The sequence below is a fragment of the Xiphophorus couchianus genome, chromosome 18, assembly GCF_001444195.1.
Source record: "Xiphophorus couchianus chromosome 18, X_couchianus-1.0, whole genome shotgun sequence".
Lineage (NCBI taxonomy): Eukaryota > Metazoa > Chordata > Actinopteri > Cyprinodontiformes > Poeciliidae > Xiphophorus > Xiphophorus couchianus.
In genome coordinates this window covers 11088199-11111366 of record NC_040245.1, presented here as the reverse complement: position 1 = coordinate 11111366, position 23168 = coordinate 11088199, and the positions used below count along the sequence as shown (strand labels likewise).

At 39.9% G+C, this 23168-nt stretch overlaps 1 protein-coding gene across 1 annotated transcript in view; it reads right to left on the bottom strand.

Moving 5' to 3' along the window:
- The window catches only part of dpf1 (double PHD fingers 1), a 63897-nt gene that overhangs the window by 39316 nt on the left and 1413 nt on the right, over positions 1-23168 (bottom strand). Inside the window, exons 2-5 of the mRNA XM_027999113.1 lie at positions 6029-6058; positions 5443-5603; positions 4031-4138; positions 3054-3181 (exon numbers count right to left, since the gene is read on the bottom strand). Coding sequence (XP_027854914.1) covers positions 3054-3181; positions 4031-4138; positions 5443-5603; positions 6029-6058 — 427 coding nt within the window. The remainder of the gene's footprint in view (positions 1-3053; positions 3182-4030; positions 4139-5442; positions 5604-6028; positions 6059-23168) is intronic.

The window sequence follows — 23168 nt, the reverse complement described above, 5'->3', positions numbered from 1 at the left end:
TTTTAAACTTGATTTAAGTTTTTAGAAATTTCTAATTAGTAATTATAATTTCCAGCTTCACTGGAGTATAAATATGACATGAAACCTGGGTCCATTTATTTTAGCCACTGGCAATTCTTCTGGCAGTGCTCCCTGATTTATCATGTACAAGATGGTAAGGAAGGTAAAAAAAATTTTTTTTAAGTTTCCAAAGCTCACTGAAATAGATCTGAGGCAGAAAGAGGTTTATTTAAGTCCCCCTATCTAGATGCCAGAAAATTTACTACACATTTTACTACACGCCACTGGGACTTCAACTGGAACCATGCAATTTGATTAGATGAGACTATAAGTGAACTTTTTGGCAAAAAAAAAAATACTTCACTTTGGTCAAAAACTATAGAACAAATATGTGGATCTGTGATGCTGTTGTCCAGTGGGTGACACAGGTTTCTACAATTAATAGTAGCCACACAGGCACACCCACTAGAAGGAAACAAACACACCCAGTATATCACTTTTATTCTATTGGCTGAGAGGTTGCCAGGCGACGGTACGTTTTTGTTCCAAGTGCTAGCAGAAAATAATTTGCAAGCGAAGCAAGCGGCAAGCGGAGATTTGCTCTGAGCAAAGACAAGTTTTGCGAGTAAAGAGAAAGGTTTGAGAAATCAGTGAATATTAGAAAGAGAGCAGAAGTTTTGAGTATGAGCATTGCAAGTTTTGAGAAGACATGAAGTTCTGCTTTCAAGCTGAAAATGTAAGCTCAAGTATTAAAAGTTTTGAGTACAAAAGACATAAAATTCTGCTTTCAGAATGAAAATGTGTGCTCTCGAATTATGGCGGAAAAATTACCCCATATTTCTGTTCAGAAACTGATGGGAACACCATTGAGTCTCTCAACAAGAAAATAGACTCAACTGATCAAATCAGCACAGAAATATTACTTCAGACAGAAAATCAACCTTTCCTCTGTGTTCATCTGAACACCTAAACCTAAACCATACAGAAAATTTAGATGAGCTGAAGAGAAGTGAGCATAAGAGGGGATCCAGGGTTATATTTGCTTTGTGTCATTCCACTCTACCTGCTATGTGTGCTACACTTCACAGTTCAGTTTAAAGTTCAGTATCAGGTTTGCTTTTATCTACTGAGTTGGATCAAGGTCAAACTATTGGTGGGACAAACTCAGCCTTCTTGGTGTGAAACAAAAGATGAATATGTGGAAAAGAACCTCATGTCTATTATTAAGCATAGTGGAAGATCTGTGACGCTGTGGGCATGTTTATCTTCGGAAAACATGCCCACAGTAAAGATGCATTAAAGACTCCATCTTTAATAGCATCCTTAAAGATGTCAACATTAACTATTTAAAATACCAGGATATTGGGCCTTTCATCATGAGTGATCTAAAACATGGCAAATTCAACACAGAATTGCTTCAACAGAAAAAAAATAAATGTTCTTTCATTGTTACAATATTTACCAATGTGCATCCTGTAGCTTATCGTTTCCTCTCTGCTTATCTTTAGTTGTTTTTTTTTTAATTATGTTTATTTGGAAAGCTCCTTCCATTCTCATGTTTTGGTGTTTATTAACAATAAAGAAGGCAATAAAATAAAGAAGCCTGCTACAGCTTTTTTCACTGAGTTTGTTCTTTTTTTAATTTTGATATTGCGTGTAGCTGCCTGATGATCAAGAAAAGAATGAGGTGTGAATGAAATGTTTTGAGACATTAATATTGATGCACAATAAAATGTGATTTTTTTCAAACTATTGTGGAGAAAAAACACATGATCACTGAGAGAGGAAAGTACAGATATTAATTATAAATTGGCAATTTCACCAACTTCAGGTAAAAAAAAATAAACATTCTCAACTTTCCCTTTTCTATAACTATTTCCATGTTTAGATGGAAGGCAGTGGCATGTTGCTGAATGAAAAGCATTCCGGTAAACCACTGGTTCTGTAACTTGGCTTCACTTCAATGAACTAAAGCCAGCTGGTGCTGGAGCTCACCTTGACCCTAGTTTCTCAAAAAGCTTCCTGCAGTTAAAATGGAGAACTTGAAAACAAGTTTAATCACAGAAACATTAAGTGTAACATTATGAAAACAAGTGATACCACCTTTGCTCACGTTTGATATTTGTTGTTGTGTGCCCTCGGTTAAACGGACTCAGAATTAGGTTGCAGATTATCTAGTATAAAACGAGGGTGGTTGCTCCATAAAAAGAAGGATAAAACCAAGCTCCAGATGCAGACACATCCTGTTTTAGGTCAAGCTCCAAAAACATGAGTTCTTACGCCTGCTGCAAAAGTAATTGATGGCCTCTTTTATCAGACTCCTGTGCGTCCTAAATATCCACCGTCTGTGTAGGGCCCATTCCATGAATAATCCCAGCATTGGGTGTAAAAATAGTTGAGTGGCCCTTTTCATTTTTGGGGATTTTTGTCACCACTTTGGAACAATGCTGGCTTTATCTCATGATCAGTAAAGTAAATGTGATAAATGAGCAATTTGTTAATGTCAGACTCCTTATAAATGGAGAATAATTGTAATGGAGGAAGAGTAAAGAGTGGACATGGAGCTTTTGGAGGGCACAGGGTAGTGCCTGCCTGGAGACAGGGGAAGCCCTGGATTAGGTGCCTTAAACACAGATTCAACACTCAAAGGGGCAATGCAAGCTTTTATCTCTAAAGTCCTAATCAATTAGCCATTCGTCTGAGCTACTTTGTAAGACTATGGGAAATATTCTAGAGTTTATTCTAGGTATAAACAAATAAATTTTTAATGGGTGCTTCATACGGAGATTTTCAGACTTCTAACCGAGTGGAAGTCTGAAGCACGTGCCAGTGCACAGACAGCCCGCAGGGAGCGATCAGAGCCACAGGAGGCTGTGTCAGCACCAGAACACATTCTCCAGGAAACAAAGGCAATGACAGACAAAGACGCACAAACATAGGCAGATAAAAAGACAGAGATGCTGTACTATCAGAAACAACACAGTAAAACACAAAGAACAGAACAGAAAAGGAGAAAAATTTAGAAAAGGAAGGAAAAGGACGCAGAGCCCCACCTGACATTCACTCATTGGCTCCTCTTCCTTGGTCTCCACCTTCTTGTCCAGCGTCTCCCCAGCAAGCAGCGACTCCAGGACGGGGCCGTCTGGGATGCCCCCCTCCTTCTTTAGAGAGGTCTCATAGTCTGGACATTTATAAGACAATCAATGTTAGTTAGCAGATCTCAAGTAAAAGTGAATGTGAATAGGTGAGCTGATGGAAACTGGAGTTAGCTGGCTCAGGAAACAAGGAACATTACTTCTACACTGTACAGGCATTAAAAACAATTAACTGCATTATGAAATTATAATGGCAGTTTGTGGATTCTCTACTAGAGAAATGTCAGTTCATTCTCAAAAACAGGCAACAGATCAATAAATAAGTAAATAAATTACAATGTAAAGCAAATCACATTTTGTAATATCAGTGTATTTTACTGGGATTTTCCATGACTAACACAAAGTCATGCATGATTGTGAAGTGAAAAAAAATGGATACATGATTTTCAAATATTTTAATTCTTAAAAAGCTGAAAAGTGTGAAATCCAGATTTTTGGGGGGTTTTTTTGCAACCTAATCTGTGTTAAACTTCTCCACTGCGTTATCAATGACCTGTCTGATGACCTGTTGTTCTTCATGATGCTGTTTGTTCTCTAACAAACCCCTGAAACTTTCATAGAACATCTGATATCAATGCTGAGATTAAGTTACAAACAAGTGGAATTGTAGTTCGTTTAGAGGTATCAGATGGTTAAACACCAATTTCATGTTTTATTTGGACATTTGTTGAAAACCATGCAACAACATCTATTTGTGTTGGTCTATCACACATGGAATCCAAATAAAACATGCAGTCGTCTGTGGCTGCAATATGACAAAGAGTGTAAAAGTGAAGGCAAGTCTTGATATACAGCAAAGAGGTATATGAGGGTGATTTATTTTTTTTGGTTAGTGTAATAAATCCTGAAAATGTGCTGTCCTGTCTCTTACTCACCAATTTTGAATTCGATAGGTAGAAGCCGTGGGTCCTCCAAGATGTTTAGCCGTCTCTTCTTGCGCCAGCAGCGAGCAGGATACGTGTACAGCTGACCAGGAGCATGACCTGAAACGCAGTATGTTTCACAGCAGGTTAGAAAAAATAGCATAAACTTAATTTAACTTTTAAAACATGACTTAAATTAAAGTTTAACACTAAGTGCTAAACTCTGAAAGCACAAGTTTCTAGTGGCAGCCAACAAACACATGCACACAACAATATTCCTCCTAAGAGTAGTTGGTGCCAACGGCGCATCATTGCCTACAGGGGTGTCTGAATCGCTGCCAAAATACATTGACATTACAGAAAAAGAAGAAGCGCAGAAGAAATACCCTTTGGGGAAAGCTGGAAACTTGTGAGAGGGAGGGAAAAGAGAAAACGCCTTGGAAAAAAAAGCTTCCAGAGAGAGTGAACATCAGAAAGAGAAATGGGATAAGGACAGAAAAAATTGGGAGACAAATGAGTGGAGAGAGTAGCTGTAAACACACCAGGGGTCTGCACTCTTGACCAACAATTATATGTAAGGCGATGGTTTTAAAATTGATTGCTAGTTTTTGTATTTCCTTTGCTGCTTTTTATGGATTCTTTGTGTATAACAAAAAATTTGTGGGATGAAAAATTAATCATGATTTATCAATTATGAAAATAATTGTCAACTAATTTAATATTTGATTAATTGTTGACTTAAATATACAGACTCAAAAAAAAGCCAGGAAATTTGCTGAAAGAACAAAACAGTCAGAGCAGCAATTATGCTAGCCTGGTAAAAAAAAAAAAAAAACAGCCCCTTGTTTTACGCTATTTGCGTCATACAGAAGGTCTGGATACTCAGAGCTCAGAAACGAATACTTCAGGAGGTGTGGACTCCCTTAATAATAAACATATTCATTTAAAACTGCTCATTGTGTTTTCTTATGTTGACTAAGATTTAAATTGGTTTGATATTCTGAAATAATGAAGTGTGACAAACATGCAAAAACTAGGAAATCGGGAAGAGACGTAAAAATCAGGATGCTATAGAGCTGACAAATAATCAAATTTGTTTGGAGAAAAATAAAACAAAACATAAAGGCTGAAATAAAATAGCTGCATAAGGGTGCACAGATCTTTTAAAAATGCTCTTTCTATTTGTATATTAGTGTATTGATATATACATCCCTGCAATCTATGGCCCTTAATAGTAATTAAACTCTAAAGTTGGTATTTATAAAAATGCTCAAGTAAGTTTTTGAGGTTTAGGGCAACTTTATTTTGTTAGAATCAATACAAAGACGTCTGGACTGTAAAGGTTGTGAACATCTGCACACAAACAGATAATACCTGTAAAGAACAGTGTGGAGGGGCACACGCACACACACATGCACACACACCTGGTCCACGGTGATTCTTCTCCATCCAGATATAGCAGTTGCTCTGGGCCACGCCGGTCTGTGAGTCCAGGAAGGGGAGCCGCATGGAGCGCTCCGCACACAGGCGGGCATTGTAGCTGCGACAGTGTTCAATGGCCTCCTTATAAAACTCCTCTCCGAGACTGAGAGTCAAAACAGAGAGAGGGAGAGAGCAGGAGGGAGCCCACAGACAGGCGGCAGCGGAGGAAAAACCAAACAGGGAGAGTTTCATCATGACTTTCAGAAACATGTAGAGGGCATGGTTTTTATATCAGTGTGTGTGTGTGTTCAGGCTTCATGTTGCACTTACAGGGGACACGTGTGTAAGTCAAAAGGGGCAGTGGATACACACACAGTATATATGTGTGTGTGTATGTGTTGCCATGGAGATGCCCAGTCCTATCAGCAGATAAGCAGGCATCTGCACTCACATGCTCAAGCTGTACAGTAAAACAATACTTCCTTGCTAGAGTGCTGTCTGCACTGTATTTTCCTCACCCGCAGAAGTGAGAGTTTGATTAACATTCAGTGTAATATTCACTCCCAACCTCCCCTCCCAGCCACCTACCTGTTTTTGATGACTGCACCTCCAGATTGCCTGCAGGGGGAAGCAGAAGAAGAGAAAGAAGAAGAAAAAAAAAACAACAGATGTGTGGTGAGTCACTCGTTCACCCCACCCCAATTTTCTCCACATTTTGTTTAGCTTTCCAACACTTCACTTTCACTTTTTTTTTCACTCATTGAAATGTCTCTTTCCATGTTTAACTTTCACACTCTCCCTCTCTCTGTACGTCTTTCCTTTTTAAAAAAATTTTATTTCATTATTCTTCGCACTTCTCTCTCTCGTTTTCTCTCTCCTGTTAATCACTCCTCTCCAGTGTCTTCCTGCTGAGTGCAGACATCAAGGTCACTCAGCTACACAGACTGTAGATACAGGACACACAAAACCACACACACACTGAGTTACGGTGCAGAGCCAACAGCGGCTTCACAAAAATAGTGCAGAGTAGCTGCTGATAGTGATTTATTCGATTTTTTTGTTGGTTTTTTTTTTTCTATGTGCCATCGCCAAAGAACAAGACTGACTGATTTCTACACAAAGAGAGCTTGCTGCAGATGTGGATGTGTGAAAAATCTGGTGTTTGGCTGTACAGGGTGTGGTAAAAGTCATAAAAGTAACGGGGACCTGAAAGGAACAAGGATGAGGCATCTTTTGTGTTCAGATGTGTTGAAGCTTAAACGTTTAAAATCCTCAAACATGTTAAACATAAAGGTTTTTGTGGCAGTATCGGCCTTCATAGAGAAAAAATGAGAAGAGAAAAGGGGGAACACATGTTGGGAATCAGACCCCAGACCTGAGTTTATGTCTAACAGACTCTATTTATGGAGTCCCTGCTTCAACGCTACAGTACACGCTGTTCCTCAAATACATTTTTATCTAGCAAAGATAACCTGAGTAAATACAAAGAGCCGTTTCCAAATGATGATTTAATTTATTACGAAGAGAGAAGCTATCCAAACCATGCTGGCTGGCCTCATGTGAAAAAGTAATTGCCCCCTTAATCTAATAACTGGTTGTTGTACCCTTAGCAACAACAACTGACATCAGGTGTAAGCAATAATGGGCTATATTTTGCATCACTGTTGCTAAGCCAGGTTCGGTTTGAAAGCTTTGTCCTCTTACTAAGTTAAAACATTATTTCAAAACTACATTTTGTATTTCCTCTGGTTTTCTGTGCCAGTTCGATAAGTCCTTAAACTTAAATGTTAAACAATTAAAAATATATATATATATTTATCTATGTTGAAACTGTTAATTTAGACTTAAAATCATTCTCAAAAAACAAACGTTAAAAGCCAAGAATTTGTGGGGTGGGAGGCTAACCCACTGCATAGTTCCTTTGTGTCTTAGGCTGGCTCTGGTTAACAGTGATATATAAACCAAATCAGTGTTAAAGGAATCTAAGAAATATTTCAATGTAGTAACAAATGAAGTCTCAGTTTCAGTATTGTTAGATGAACCTTATCAGAGTAACTGTCTGCACTTCATTCCTGATACATGTCATCGACCTACTCTGGTTTTACATCAGCTGCACCACAAAAGCTGCAAAAATTCACACCCCTGACCTGACAAATATGAATTTAAAGTTATTTTTATTAAACAAAGAAGTTTATTTCTGCAAACAAGTGAAACATTTCCCAAAGGATAGTAAAATAATGTACATGGTCTATGACTCTGGTCCTGAAAAATATCTACATTATAGTTAAATCTTAGGCTGAAAATTATTATTATTATTATTATTATTATTACACAGAGATTATAAAATATCTAGGCTTGTACTTGTCTTAATATCAAAAACATTTTTTGCCCTGAAGCAACTAGAAACTATACTAATGTATTATATAATATTGTTAATTAATTTATTTATTGACTAAAATCTAATATTCTCCCTTCTAGCCCAAAGCCCCAAATTTCTGTAAAATTACACAGAAACACATTAAATATTTTTAGATCCGCCCTAATTAACAGATAAAAAGCAACTCAAAACCAACTCAGAGACTTACAAAGTCTCACTGGCACAGATAATTATTTCAGTCTGATTCAGTTTAGTGCCACGCTGCAAACCAGAGCATATAATTATAACCAGTAAGGAATAAATACCAAACTGACAAACAAAAACATTTTTAAAAAATCATTAAGAAAGCTTGTGACACTGCTGAATAAAATCAGCAGTCCTGGGTGTAAGTACAGCTGAGGCGTCGAACCGAACAGATGTTGGAGCGGCCTGACAGGCTGAGCGTGGCAACATCAAAATCTCACGAACCCGATCTGCAACCTCGCGGGTCATCACTGACCACACGCATTAAAGGATGTAACTGGATCTCAATATGCTGAGCTGAGGTCCACTTAGGGGCCACAACACCTTTTTCTGAAGTGAATGTTCTTTTTGACAAAAATGTTACCTCTCAGCTCTCAAAAATGAACTTCAAACATCACGTTTTTTGTGGCCCATAACAGAAATGTTTCTGTTTCTCTAACTCACTCCAGTGAGGCACCAGAGTTGCTTTTTCCCAGCCAATAAGACATTATTTTCCATAATTATTATTAAAACTTATGGATAGCCAGCACCTTTCAGATGCCTGAATGTATAATAGGGATGAAAGGATCATTCAAATTAAATTTATAGAGTGCAAATATAGTCCGCCTGCTGTTTGCATGTAAATAACAATAAGTTGGAAAAGAGAAATTTAACAAACATGCAGATGTGCTCAAAAAGTCCCATAAGCATGAGCCCAAAAATTTGGAAATACAAAGAGAGCTCTCATGAATGAGAGACATGGACTTCAAGGTTGCTCTAGTGACCAAATGGAAATACCAGGCAGAGTTAAAAGGGAGGGAGAAAAGGAGAAATATTCTAAATGCAAAACCGCTCACCCCTAAGCTCCTGATGCTTCCCTCCTCCCTCCTCCCTCTGCATCCTTCTTCCAGTCTTCCTTCACCTCCATCTCCCCCCCCCCTACTGCCTTCAGAGAAACTGGCATAACTCAACCACCCCACACCCACCCAAGCCCAACTCAATAATAAGGTAACAGCTGAAGAAAATGGCGTCTTTCAATTTGAGTCCCTCCAATCTCATTATATTGAGATAGGTAAGTTGCATGACTGCCTGTGAGGAGGCTTCAATAGGAGCTGGCGAGGCAGACGTGCAAAGAGGGCAGAGAAAGTTAGGAGACAAGGCAGAGGAGGGAATCTAATCTAATCTAACCTGACTATTGAGCAAATAGCAGGAAGAGTTCATCAGAGTTTGAATACCGGTTAAAAAAATAATCATCTCAAGCTTCAGCCGGGTCTGTGTCCGAACAGCTGAAAGAGCAAGATCAGCAAACATTCCCTCGAATGCAGTCCCTCGTCGTGCTGGCCGGCTTGCTAAATAGCTTTAACCTGAATTGCAGAGGCATAAAGCTATTCTTAGAGCAACAAGGGGGCAGCCTGATCCCTAAAGGGGCTGCAGGTGCAACACAAATAATGCTTTAAAAAATGCTCATGGCAGAAGGGGTTGTTTGTTATATGAATTTGCAGCCAGAAGATTTTCGGCTTAGGATACTACTGTCTGAAAACAAGGTGAATTGAAAAAGTCTGTTCTGCTCAAATGTGGGAAAATATAAGAGCTGTGTTCCACCCACAAATACTCTGCAAAGTTCCCTGACAATGTATTCATACCCCTTACATTTTTTCTTACCCCTAAACTCAAATCTATTTTGGGAACTTAATGCGTTTTGCCATCATAAGGTAACATAAATATGGAGAAAGAGTTAATTAGAAAACAGTCAACAGACCCATGTCGGGGTGATGCAAAGATTAGGTGTCAGAATCTGTTTACAAGACAAGATTTGGTCATGCACTTCACAAATCTGACTTTTATGGAAGAGTAGCAAGAAGAAAGCCATTGCTTTATCTGTGATCTTGTTCTTTTGGTCTCTACCTAAAGTTTGTGACTATAGATGAGTAGAAAAGTACTAATCACTATTCCTCATCCTGGTCACTTCACACTCAGATGCAAACTTTCCCAGCAAAATCTGGCGATCACGATCTGATGAAGCAAAACGATCACGTTATCTGCAAAAAGCAGAGATGCAATCCTCAACCCATAAAAGTTATGAACAGAATCAGTGACAAAGGGTAAAATTGTCCAACTCTCATCAAAAAAGAGCCTGACTTACTACTGGCAATGCAGACCAAGCTCTGACACAGTCATCCAGGGCCCAGAGAGATGCGGTCAAACACCTTCCCATGCATCCTGCAGGACCCTGCTGAGCTGGTCCAGTGTTCCATGACCAGGACGAAAACCACATTGTTCTTCCTGAATCTGAGGTTTGACTATCCAATAGGTCCTCCTCTCTAGAACCCTGAATAGACCTTACCAGGGAAGCTTAAGAATGTGATCCCCCATTAGTTGGAAAACATTCTCCAGACCCCCTTTTTGAATATGGGAACCACCAACCCAGTCTCCCAATATAGGGGAACTGTCCCTGATGTCAACATAATATTGCAATCGTGTCAACCAACACAACTCCACAAAATTCTGAGAAACTCTGGGTTCCTTGTGAACTTGCCACTGTGAACTTGCCACTGTGAACTTGCCACTTGTCAGTTCAGTTCAGTACTGAACCCACTACAACACAAGGCCCAGTGGCAGCAACGTAGTGAATGGCAGCAAGTGAATGATAGGGAATGGTAGACTTGAGGTCTAGATGAAAGCATATCTGTGTTAGAATGGCTCAATCAAAGTCAAGACCTAAATCTAGTTGGAAATTTATGACAAGACAAAAAAAAAATCTATGGCAAGATAAAAAACACTGATAGACGTTCTCCATCAAATGTTACTGAGTTTGGGTTATTTTGAAAGCAAAACTTGGAGGGGGGGGGCTAAAAACAAAAGCATGCCACACTTTTCAGATTTCTCTTGTTATTTTATTTCCATAAAATATATAGAGGTCTCCAATGGAATTTGACAAACATTTAGCAGTAGATATATATTTTGCCCAGCACTGCATAAAGAGTAAGAAATACATTCCCAAAGTATGGAAACATTTATTTGACATTAACCAAGCCAGAAAGACAGTTGATTAAAATGAGAAGGTAACTGGGGAAGTGAACATGGAAACTCCCACAGCTGCAGCCTGCTGGCTTGTGGCCACTGTGGTCCTACATGCAGAGCACTTGCTGAAAACACAGACCACAGAGAGCGCCACTGAGAAACCAAACTGCCTATCATCAAACCACACAGCTGATGGAGGAAAGCCAAGACCGGATTTTAGACCCAGGCACACACAGAAACGGCTAGCTGATCCCTCCGTCTGCATGAAAACTCCTTTACAACACCAAATCACTAAGACGGTTAACGAGAAAACTAAAAAGTAATCTTAAAAGAACATATTGTTAGTTTTTCCCCTGATGGTGGAAGCTTGGATTAACAATAACAGATACAACTTAACTACTCTCAGACAGAGAGAGGTTTAGGTGCAGCGGCTTTAGTAATGAAGTGGCAAAGAGCCAAATTTCCAACAAACTGGAGCTGACTACCAAAAATGTCCAGGCAGACATGACATACATGACAATTATGTGGGTCTGTACTTTACAAGGACACAAAAACACGAAGGACACCTGCACATGCATGCATGATTGCGCAGAGTGACGTCCAAAAAGTAAAGCATGCCACCAAATACTTGCAGGAGGCATGCAGATACAGTACAGATATGAACCTCTGAGCACATCCACACATGCCAACTCAAGATTAGATGTGGAAAAGGAATGAGAGCCTGGAGCATGCAGACTGCGTGTGCGTGTGTGTGTGAGGATGAATCCTGAGCCCACACTGAGCTGTCTGCCTCAGCCTCCACAGAGCAAACAGCGGGGAGGGAGAGGCCTACGCTACAGCACTGAGGAAACTGGTATGACTGGGAACACACACTCACACATAAATAAACGTGCCTCGTGCAGCTGACAGTCACCAGCAGACACAGAGCCATCCTAGAAAGCACAGCCAACCCACCAGGCCCACCGAGCGTAAGCCATTGTCTGAATCTCTAGGTGATCCCTCAAGTCCCATCCAGGAGAAGCAGCCCACTTCAGCTCACACTAAGTTACATCCACACACACACACACCCACACGCACACACACACACACACTCACTCAAGGAGCAACAGTTTCTCACTGCACTGTGCTGAAATTAACTATACCAATTAGCTGCCTCTTTGACCAATAGGGATACAAAGGGCTCCCCCTAGAGGTAAAACCGCATCATTGGAAGAGCCAAAAGAGAAATATGAGGGAATTGGGAAAATTAGTGCCCAATTACGAGAAACGTCAGAGCCAACAAAGGATTTCACTTTAGTGGTGGGAAATAAGGTGATTAAACTGGAAGTGAATGAAGTGCTGCACATGTAAAATAGGCTTTATGAGGGCTGAGGGCAGATTGCGTTTTATACTGATTTGTTGCTCCGACTGTTCTTTTTCTCAAAAATGTGTGTGTTTGGGTTTTGTTGCAGTCAGACCAGTAAAAACACTTAAGTCTCTACACCTGGCCCACACACCTGTTTCGTCCACTATTGTCCATCTGTGCACACATTCATGCAGACACACACACAGACACATGCATTTCGGCCCCTGCAGAGCTTTATGTGAGCATGCACAGAGGAGGGTTGATATCAGGCATCCCACCACCGCTCTGGTGCTCCCCTCCCCCATCCCCGGCCTTTCCACGGCTGAACTTAACAGATTAAACTATGCAATATCACCCATACCAAGTCACCCCCTACCCCACCCCAATTCAATTTCTTCTCCACTCTCCTCCTCTCAGTCAAATGATTTCTCTTTTTTCCCCTCTCTCTTTCTCTCTTCTCGTCCACTTTCAGAAAGAGTGTGTGTGTGCGCGCGCGTGTGTGTGTGGGTGTGTGTGTGTGTGTGTGTGTGTGTGTGTGTGTGTGTGTGTGTGTGTGTGTGTGTGTGTGTGTGTGTGTGCATGCAAACACATCCTCCTGCTCCTCTGATGTTGGGCTCAAACTGGCACACGGAGGGAAACGGTGGCTTAAAATGTTCAAACGTGCACTAATAAAGCTCCTGTGTGAGCGTGTGTCTGTCAGAGGGAGACAAAGAGGCCACACACTCAGTTTGACAGTGACAGACAGACAGATGGACGGACAGGAGCGGGTGTCTGTGCAGGAACGAAGCGTCTGCCACAATACCAGCTGGAAAACGTCAGTTTCCTCGAATCGCTGTCACGGCACCGGGTCGGCCTGTTTGCATGTGTAAATGTGTGTGTGCATATTTAAACTCAAGAGCACTGACAGAGAGTAGCAGGCCAGACATATGTGCAGAGTTGTGCCACAGATCATGTCATTTCTGTCAGGGCTTTGTGTTACCTACAGAATAGGATTTTAATGAGAGGTGTGGGGTTTCCTACATGGACCTCCTTCTTTGTCCACTGGGTGTGGTTTCTCTGGGAGTCCCTAAATCACAGGGTCTGTTTGTGCATAAATCCACATGCAGGCTACTGTTAGTGCACACCTCTTTATGCGTCCTGTGTGCAATGCTCTCCTGGTCTGAGCATGTGGGTGTGTTTGCTGTAGCCCATGGCTGGCTGCAGAGTGTACCGAGGGTAGTACATCAGGGTAAGGCAATCTGCCTCTGAACAGCTCCTTCAGGTGAGATTTATCACCACTGCACTTGGCCTCTTATTATAGCGATGGATTCCCAACCTCTGATTCTGTGCGTGCACTTCTCTGTGCTGGCAATGTGTGTGCGTGCGGGCGTGCGCGGGGTACCCTACCAAAACCCACCCCCACCTCTTCACCTGAGTCTGCATCCTTATTAAAGCGCTGCAGAGAAAATCAGCCTTTTTTTTTATTCCACCCTCATAAACTTCTCATATGGACCCAAAAGAAGCACAGAGGAAATAGAGATGCTCTGATCCAGTTTTATAGAGCGACTAGACTCACATATTTACAATTAAATATAGAATTTCTAAATCTAAACACTTTTTCTCATTCAGCGTAGTTTTTGGTATGCCAGTACGCCAGTTGGTATAAGTACTGAGTATAAAAATATTAAAAGATTTTCAGCATTTACACGTTTAAAACTAGAAACAAGGTAATTGCTTTTATTTAGAACCGATAAATTTTAGTTACTAATGAAATAATATGAAATAATATGTGGAAACATAAGGGGCTGCACAGTGGTGCAGTTGGTTGCACTGTTGCCTTGCAGCAAGAAGGTCCTGGGTTAGATTCCTGGGCTGGGGTCTTTCTGCATGGAGTTTGCATGTTCTCCCTAGCTGTGAGTGTGTGTGCATGGTTGTTTGTCCTGTCTGTCTCTGTGTTGCCCTACGACCTGTCCAGGGTGTACCCTGCCTCTCACCCGGAACGTTCGCTGGAGATAGGCACCAGCACCTCCCGACCCCACTAGGGACAAGGGTGTAAGGAAATGAATGGATGTGGAAACATTTTACATCTTGATCTGATTCATTTTCACACTAAACTTTGAAAAAGTGAACCAAACAACAGAGAGACTGCTATGCAGAGGCGCTGAAGTGAAGTGTAAGTACATGTCGATGTTTCTCTGCAGGAGAACGCACTTCCACCCGTTTTTGCAAACTGCCCTAGGGTTCACTTGCAAGCAAATCAAGAGCCACTTCAAAGTTCAGAGGACCTTTCACATTTCCCCCAAACTGTCCAAAGAAATACATTTCAATCTATTTTTAATTCTCCAAACATTTCAGTGTTAAAAGGCCAAAATACACCAGCAAAAACATTTAATATAACCCTACCAAAGTTTGAAGGGCAAGTGTTTTATTGAGAAGGATATTATCAATTTAGCTGTTCGTATTTGCTAAGAACTGTTAATTTAAACCAGCTAATCGGCAGTGCACAGCAACACTTTTGTGGAGAGGAGGCTTAGTCTATGCTCCATACAGATTGAGAAACCTCTGCATACTCCAGCTTTTTCTCTGGCATCTCATTAAAAAGTATTTAAGCTTTCAAACATTTCAGGCAATTTTGAAACTGTAACTTTTAAAATTTTTGGTATATCTTGATACAAGTAATTCACCCCTGCCTTAAGCTAGCATGAATAAACCTCACAGGCACCGTCAGTTAAATCATTGCAATTTTGCCTTTGACTTCAGTTGCACTTATATTTACAAGAGTGATGATTGCATAAAATCTTCAGAGGTACACTTCCTTTTCCATACTTCAATTATTATAAGCTGCGGAGCTGCTCAACCTGATCTACAGACTGCTGAAGGGGATGGGGGTAGGAGCAATATGGACCTCAGAATGTGATGGTAGTTCTTAAAAAAATGTCACTATAAACTCTTTTTGGAGAAACATGCTGATATTACAGTCTGTTAAAGGTGTTAAATCCAGCAAATGAATTAATGATACACCAGGTGTGCATGTGAGATGCTAACAGAAATCAGATTTTAAGCATTTCCTGCATTTTGACCCAGTCTTACAGCAGACCGCCAACATTTCTAGGTTCTACTTATTCCATGTGAGATCGAGTCTGAAACCTCAAACAGATCAGACAAACCAGCCTCCTGTAATCCAGTTAACCTTCCTGTTTGTGCTGAAGCACCTTGCTGCTCCTCCATGTCGCTGCATGTCGACATGAAGGAGCAGCAAACTGACCAGATTAGATAATCCTTGATGTTGGATTCACAAAAACAAGACCGCTAAAAAAAAAATCTGTATCTTTGTTTTTCACCAAAGCAGGGAGTAGCTAGACTTACTCAGTTACATTAACTCAAGTAACTTATTAGAAAAATTGTATTTTTAGGACTGGTTTTACTTCACTATACTTTGACTTTTACTTAAGTCAAATAACATGTCTTAACCAAAAAAGATTGCTTGTACCCAAGCTTTGTTGTTTTAATGATATTCTCTCTCTGTTGTACCATTTGGAGGTCAAGTAAATGTACAGTAAATAGTATATTCTCTGTCACTGCAAGTACTTTAACCTGTTCTATCACTACTTTTACTTAAGTAAAAATATGGAAAAGTATTGCTACCAATCTCATGTAAAAAGATTTCAAGAATGATAAACTTTGTTTTAGGAAATTTAGGACTACGGTAGATTATTCCAGTACAGGTTTAGCTCAACCATATAATGATATTTTTTATTCTTGTCTCAGGTGATTCTAAAGTGCTCCCTCTTTTGAGGTGTAACAAACAAAATTAAGATTTGATCAGGTCAGTTTAGATTTTAAAAATGCTTAGGATCATCCATGTCAGCTTTGGTCAGTAGAGACAATCAAATACAGTTCAGACTTTTTAAAAATTGTGAGATTGCCCCAAAAGCTTATACTCAATGGGAAGCTCAGAAGCAGATGCTAACTTTAGTATTAATAGCAATTAGAAATCATTCAAATTGTGTCACTGCAGCAACGTTTCTTTTTACTTCTGAATAGGCACATTTCTGTGCTTCTTAAATTACTCCAACTATCTTTGGATCAAACATCCTGGAGATTTGGAAGAGTATTTCCAGGGGAGGAAACAAAGACAACAGAGCAAAGTAGTTGATAAGTCATATTTTAGTTTACCAAAAGTAAATAAAGTTGCTTTGTGGAGTTATTAGAAGTCTAAATGTGGACTGATTTTAGCCTAGTGCCCAAAAAAGCATTAAATAGAAGGAACAGTAGCCAGCTTTAAACTCATGACCCTTCAACTAGCTGCCTGTGTTTTTGTAACAAAGCTATGTGTCAGGATAGCTACTCTAGCACAAATGATATATAAATCCAGGGCATGAGTGTATTGTTAGCAATTATTTTTTTGAAACTCCGTTCCTCTTTCCTGCCGTGGCTACATTCTGTCAGAGCTGCATGCTCGCTGTTACAAACAACTTTTTCACGGTGGTGTGTGGTGTATTCTGCTTGGAAATCACAATTCTTCATACACAACCCCAACAGACGTGAACATGGACTCTGATGATGATATTATGGAAGCATCTCATAGTGCAGCTGGATTGTCTCACTAAATGGCATGTTTTATGCTTTCTGACATTTTTGCATTTTCCTCTGTCTTTTTGAGGACCTTATGAATTTTTAATTTAAATTCTAAGTTTAGACCACTTTTAGACCAGAGGCTTTGGCTTGGTCTAAACCTGGCATAAGTTAATAGGTTTTAATTAACTACGACTATGAATAAATCTATTATTGACTCATGTCTTATGTATAGATTAGATACTGAAATTGGGTCTAATGCTCACTTGGAAAATCTTTCATTTTAATTCATCTTTTGATATAAGCTTAAACAGGAATAATAATCCAAAATAAATAAGATAAAATATGACCTACAGCAGCACAGCGCCGTGGAGCAACAGCCACGGTGATCCAGAAATAACGTCAGTATCAGGTCTGGTAATGGCATTTAACTAGATTGGACCCAATTCTCTCGGAATGAATCAAGAAACTGTTTGGTGCAGACTGAGAACAAAATAGATTTGGTTTGAGCTATCCCCATCTTTTCCCACCACACAGTCCTCTTCAAATTTACACTAACATTCATGCAGAATTTTCCTAAATTTGCTGGCTGGAAAGCACGCAAGGTCCCCAAGCAGTGGAGCTGACTGACAGTCAGTTAGGTAGCACTGGAGAAATAGGTCATAGCGCTATAAATACTTATCTATGCTTCGCTCTTTATCCCTCTCTCAGCTTCTTTCGCTCTTACCTTCCTAAAAATAAAAAGGGAACTACAACATATAGAAAGTCTAAGTAATGGAGATGATAAAAGAAAAAACTCGGAAAAAGTAACCCTCTTAAAAACATCAGACCTCAGGCTCACCCCCATAAGATTACAGAAAAAGAAAACTCGGAGAGGAGAAATGAGTGCAACAGTGTGTGTGTATGCGTGTGTACCGGAGGCAGAGTAGAAATGAGTGAGTGAGGGAATGAGAGGGTGAGACTGGGAAGGGGAAAGAAAGCTCTAGAACTGGCAGGCTGCAGCCTGAGCCATCACACAGGGCTGTTTGCACACAGAGCCGGTTATTACATGGAACTCATTTAGCTGGGCTCAGTCAGGCAGGGCACAAGTAATATTATATAGGCCCTGCTGCAACTGCCTCCAATACAGCAGCATGCGCTTATCTGCATCTGCCCCTTCTAACCAGCACAAAGAAGTAATATCGCTGAGAGACACCACATCCCCACATTCTGAGTTCTGGCTGAAGCCGTAGAAATGAATTTAATTGCGCTTTGTTCCATTTTTAAAGATTTTTGTCATTTTCTAATCCCAATATAGTGAGACGGGATATTTATATCCCATCTCAGAATGTGAAACATTACATAATTTGGTAACAGTAGACTATAAACCTTTCCTGTCAATAGATTTGTGTCTAGATCCCCCTAAAAAGCTCTTAAGTATAAGCTATCTAAAAGGAATTACAGGAATCTAAAAAAAATGGATATAAACTGTCCTCAGTTATAGTTTCTGCTGAATATCAACACAGACATTAATCCAGAATGGGAGGAGTGATTTGGAAGTGGTGGGGGTTTAATGATTTGAGCCAAAGAAGAAGGTAAAGAGGGGGGGACTATGGAAAGGAAGTGGCTGAACAAAAGGAAAACAAGTGATGAGGAAGAAGGGAGGAAAAGATGCAGATAGGGCAGCGACATTGATGTGAGGAAGAGAGGAAATCGGATGGAGAGAGAAGCAGAGGGAAATAGATAGAAAGAGAGATTAAACGTTTCTCTAATCCAGCAGAGCGACAGACTGGTAGGGAAATGCACAGTGGATCCACTCGTCAGCCACTGACAGAGCCGGCCCAAGATTGTTTAGGACCCTAAGCTGACATTGATTTGGGAGGCCCTCCTCCAGTTAAACCCATCTTCCACCGCCACTGAAATCATGCAAACAGAGTAAATTAATCACCAGGTTATACTAGTCCACATACTGTTTAATGCTTTCATGTTTGTCTAAAAAGCAACAAAATAACTCCTTGTTGAGTTTTTGTAAACAGTAGATATATTTTATGAAGCTCGAGTTGTGTTTTAAAGGAAGTGTAGAAAGACCCTGTTGAACAAGAGGTAACAATTAAAGCTTTTGTTTAATCTGACAAAACACTCAAAAACAGATGCTAACTTTAGCATCATCAGTGGCTAACGGTTAGCGAGTCATGGCATTTCCACACTGATTATAAAATGTTTTGTTCCCATGTCATCCCTTCATTTTATACTTGTAAATAAACTATTTAATACCCATCTACTTAAACTACTGTATACGCTGATTTTTTCTTGAAGTCCAATATTTTTATGAAACATGTTGGTAAAAAATCAGATATCAATTATTCCACCTACTTCCACCTACTTCACCTATGTGCTATTTTATTTTTAAAACTTCCCAAAGGTTTGGTTTAGTTTATTTGGGCAAGGTGATTCTTTTGAATTGTGACAGATTCAGATTACTTCTCAAATAAAAGTGAATAATTTGTGCCGGAACCATGTTTCACCACAATAAACTGTAGTAAAACATAGAAAATGACTAGAAATCACAAACTGTCCAATGCTAACTTTAGCAGGTACAAAACTTTCTGAACCAGATGGCTCCATTTTGTATCTGAGGATGTACTGTACGACATGACCAAAACTGCAAAGGTCCAAAATAAAGAATGGAAGAAAGAACCACTCCCCCTCTCTACAGTTTCACAGATCAGTAGTACAATCATATTGACCATATAAGAGATTATGTTCTGTTTGAGCCTTACATCAATCATTTTACATGGTTTGTTAAAGAAATATGCCATTAAACAAACTATGGAGACACAATTATTGACTTACTCATTTGGTCTGACGGTCTTGTCTAATATGCAGCTTTTCAATAAAGACTTGATAGAGTGGGCAATAATTTTAAATTGCTTTACAATTGATATTTAGGAACTTTACATCCCTGTCAGACTATCATCTATCTGCCTTTCATTTCAGCGGTGTTGGAAGTCATGATGCAAAATAACGCCTGACTACACACTGAATCTGTGGCATGCACAGCTTGAAAACTAGCCAGCCAGGCTGCCATAAATTTGTTTTGGCAAGTTGAACATTTCAAGAGAGCTGCAGCTCCCACACGCGTTGTTTATGTCTACCACTGCTACAGAAGAGACGTATTTTCAAATCAAATGTTGCAGTAAGACCTGTCCAGGGTGTACCCCGCCTCTCGCCCGAAATGTCTCGCTGGAGAAAAGCACCAGCACCCCTCCTGACCCCACTAGGGACAAGAATGTAAAAAGATGGATGGATGGATGTTGCAGTAAGGACACAATAAAAGCAATGCTCAATCTCACACAACAGTAACGCATCTACACTTATGAAGAAGCTCCCAGCTTAGCATGTCAGATGCTTGAAACTGAAAGAGAAACTAAAGCTGGACTTACGCTGTGACTAATACTTTATTTATCTCACCCGATAAGGAACACTCATTCAAATGTCTCTATAGTTGAGCCTTGAATGTGAAATAAATCAGTTAAAAAATTAACTGAGACGTTGACATCATGGCAGACGTAACAAAGCTCATCTTGATGGAGCAGAATATGGTGGATTCCCAATATGCATGCACTATTTGGAAGGGGAAGACATCAATTTTAATATTGTTTGTGGTGAAATTGCACTACTTTACGTAGCTCATGTATTAAAGCAGCTTAGATATGGTGAGGCTGTGGCTCTGACTAGAAACTATGTTGTTCTGAACACTGAAAGATCTGTTTATTTGGCATCAATAAGACATTTTATCAGTGAATTTATTCCTGAGCCTGAACAATCTTTAAAGAAATTTAGGGACAGAACAGGCATTGTTTTCGCCCCAGGCTCACAGCCAGCCACCCTATTAAAGCTGACTTTGAACCCAATCTCGCTGGTTGTTTGGCCCATTTTTAGCAGGATAGGCCTCTAATTTGTGAGCCTCTTGTAGCAAGTTTGTTTGAGGACGTGCTAATTAAAAGGGCTTGTTTAAAAGCCCATTTCAGTGTTGTAACTGGAACGTACTTAAAGCCATACTGGGTAACGATGGCATTTATATAGCCAAGGAGATGTTAAAAGGAGCTTCGATTGCTGTGGCTGAGTTGTCTATTACATACATTCAGCTTTGCAGTTTCACAGAGCCCACACTGATTCAGTGATCTAACATCTCTGCAGAGCTGATACTGGCTGACAGCTTGTGCTGCCTTGTTTTGTGCCTCGTTTTTACCTCCTTTGTCTAACTTAAAGCACTTAAAAATCAATATAGGACCACCATTTGAAAGTGCGCTGTTGTTCATTAGTCACTGGCCCTCAGTCTGGCATTTACTCTGCATTCCCTGTGCACCTTTTTTTAACCAACCCTATTCTCCTTCTTTTCTGCTCAACCTCTGCTCCCCCTCTGACTTCATGCAAATCAGTCAATTTAATCCCCTGACATGGTCTCACCGAGGGCCTCTGGGAGCAATCTGGCCACACTTCTGCTTTGCTTGGATGAGCATACCATGGACCAAAGACGACATAGGGGAGGATGGCAGAGGAGGAGACGAAATGTTTCATGTGTTCATTTATGTCCAAAACCTAGTAAAAGATTATCATAAACAGTTTTATTTATGACTGTTTACATTAGTTCTGGCATAAATAATGCCCAGGGTGAGCTCCTTTTTCTGCCACGCCGCAAACAACCAAACAAATACCCCAAAAAGTAGACACTGAACAAAAGGGCTACACAAGTTGGGTCATAGGTTCGACAATGTTAAGAGAAACCTACGAATCCAATTTTTGCATGTAGATTAGAGCACCTATAATCACTGTAGAATAATTCAATGCATGTCAGACTAGTCAATATATTGTGCTCTTCACACTTGCTTATACATGATGATGGCATAATCAACATATATATGTGTAATGGCTTCAAAAATTCCATTCATTCATTGTAAAATAACTAATTTCTGCAGCAGATCAAATGCAGTTCGGAATCTTAAAAATCAATCTTGAATCAGAAACCAACTTTTGCATCAGCTTTAGTCTCTTTTGTACCCCATTTTTAGGGACAATAAAGTGGGATTACAGTGGATAGTGGACATATTGGGTGAAGGCAATGTTTCCACTATCAGGATTCTCTGCAGGCTCAGTTTATAAGATGTGAATCAAACACCAACTTCCGCAACAGCAGCCACTCTGCGAGAACAACACATTTCAACAACTGTTGACTAGCAAAAATAAAAAATTAACAACTTGTTCAGCTAAGCTTTTGTTTGTTTAACCCCGTGGTGCCCCCCAGTGCCATCCTGAACATAAATTTATATTGCCAATATTACAAAACAAACTACTGTAAGGCATTTCTTTGGTGTTTCACCAAAGAAACCATCTTGTTTTCTGAACAGTGAGATTGTTGTGTTTGATCAGCCTTGACTACCAGCTGGTCATAAACTCTAAACCAGGAGTGCCCAAAGTCGGTCCTCGAGGGTCGGCATCCTGCATGTTTTAGTTCTCTCCCTGGTTTAACGCATCTGGGTCAAATAGAAGGCCTAAGAAGAACACTGACATGGTGAAAAGGTTGTTGGTAGTACCAGGGAGAGAACTAAACTTTGGGCACCCCTGCTCTAAACTATGATCTTTTTCCAAACATGTCATACTTAGGCTGTTGACCGAAGAATACTCAAAGAATACTCTAAGTTGTATTTTGCCACTCAAAGTAAGCCACAGCTGTCAAAAGCACTTTGAAAGGAAGCTCTACTTGTTTAAAACAAGTCTAGACGAAGTTCATTCGTGCTGCAAGAGAGCGAGAGAGAGCAACACTTTCCGCAGGGAGGAAGAACAGAGGAAGGAAAGGTTCCTGTTTTAGTCCATTGCGTTTTAAAATTGTCTAGTATGTTGAATTTTAAAATGCTCTTTGTGGATTTTTTTAATGATAAATAATGAGCTACATTCTCCACTGAAAACAAACAGACTGCAGCTTTGGGAATGCTAAGCTAATTGCTAATACACAATGCAGAGGAAACTTTAAAATGTGAATTGTGTAACCATTGTGTCTTTGTTTTTAAAATATTTCTAAAACCCTGCTTTAGAGTGAATTTTACACATCCAGTTTGATGTCTTTGATCTTGATATGAATAATTTATCACTACTCAAGGCAGGAAGGCTACAAAAATATTTAAAATGCTGTTCATACATTCGTCTTCTTATATTAAAGCTTTTAAAGAAAA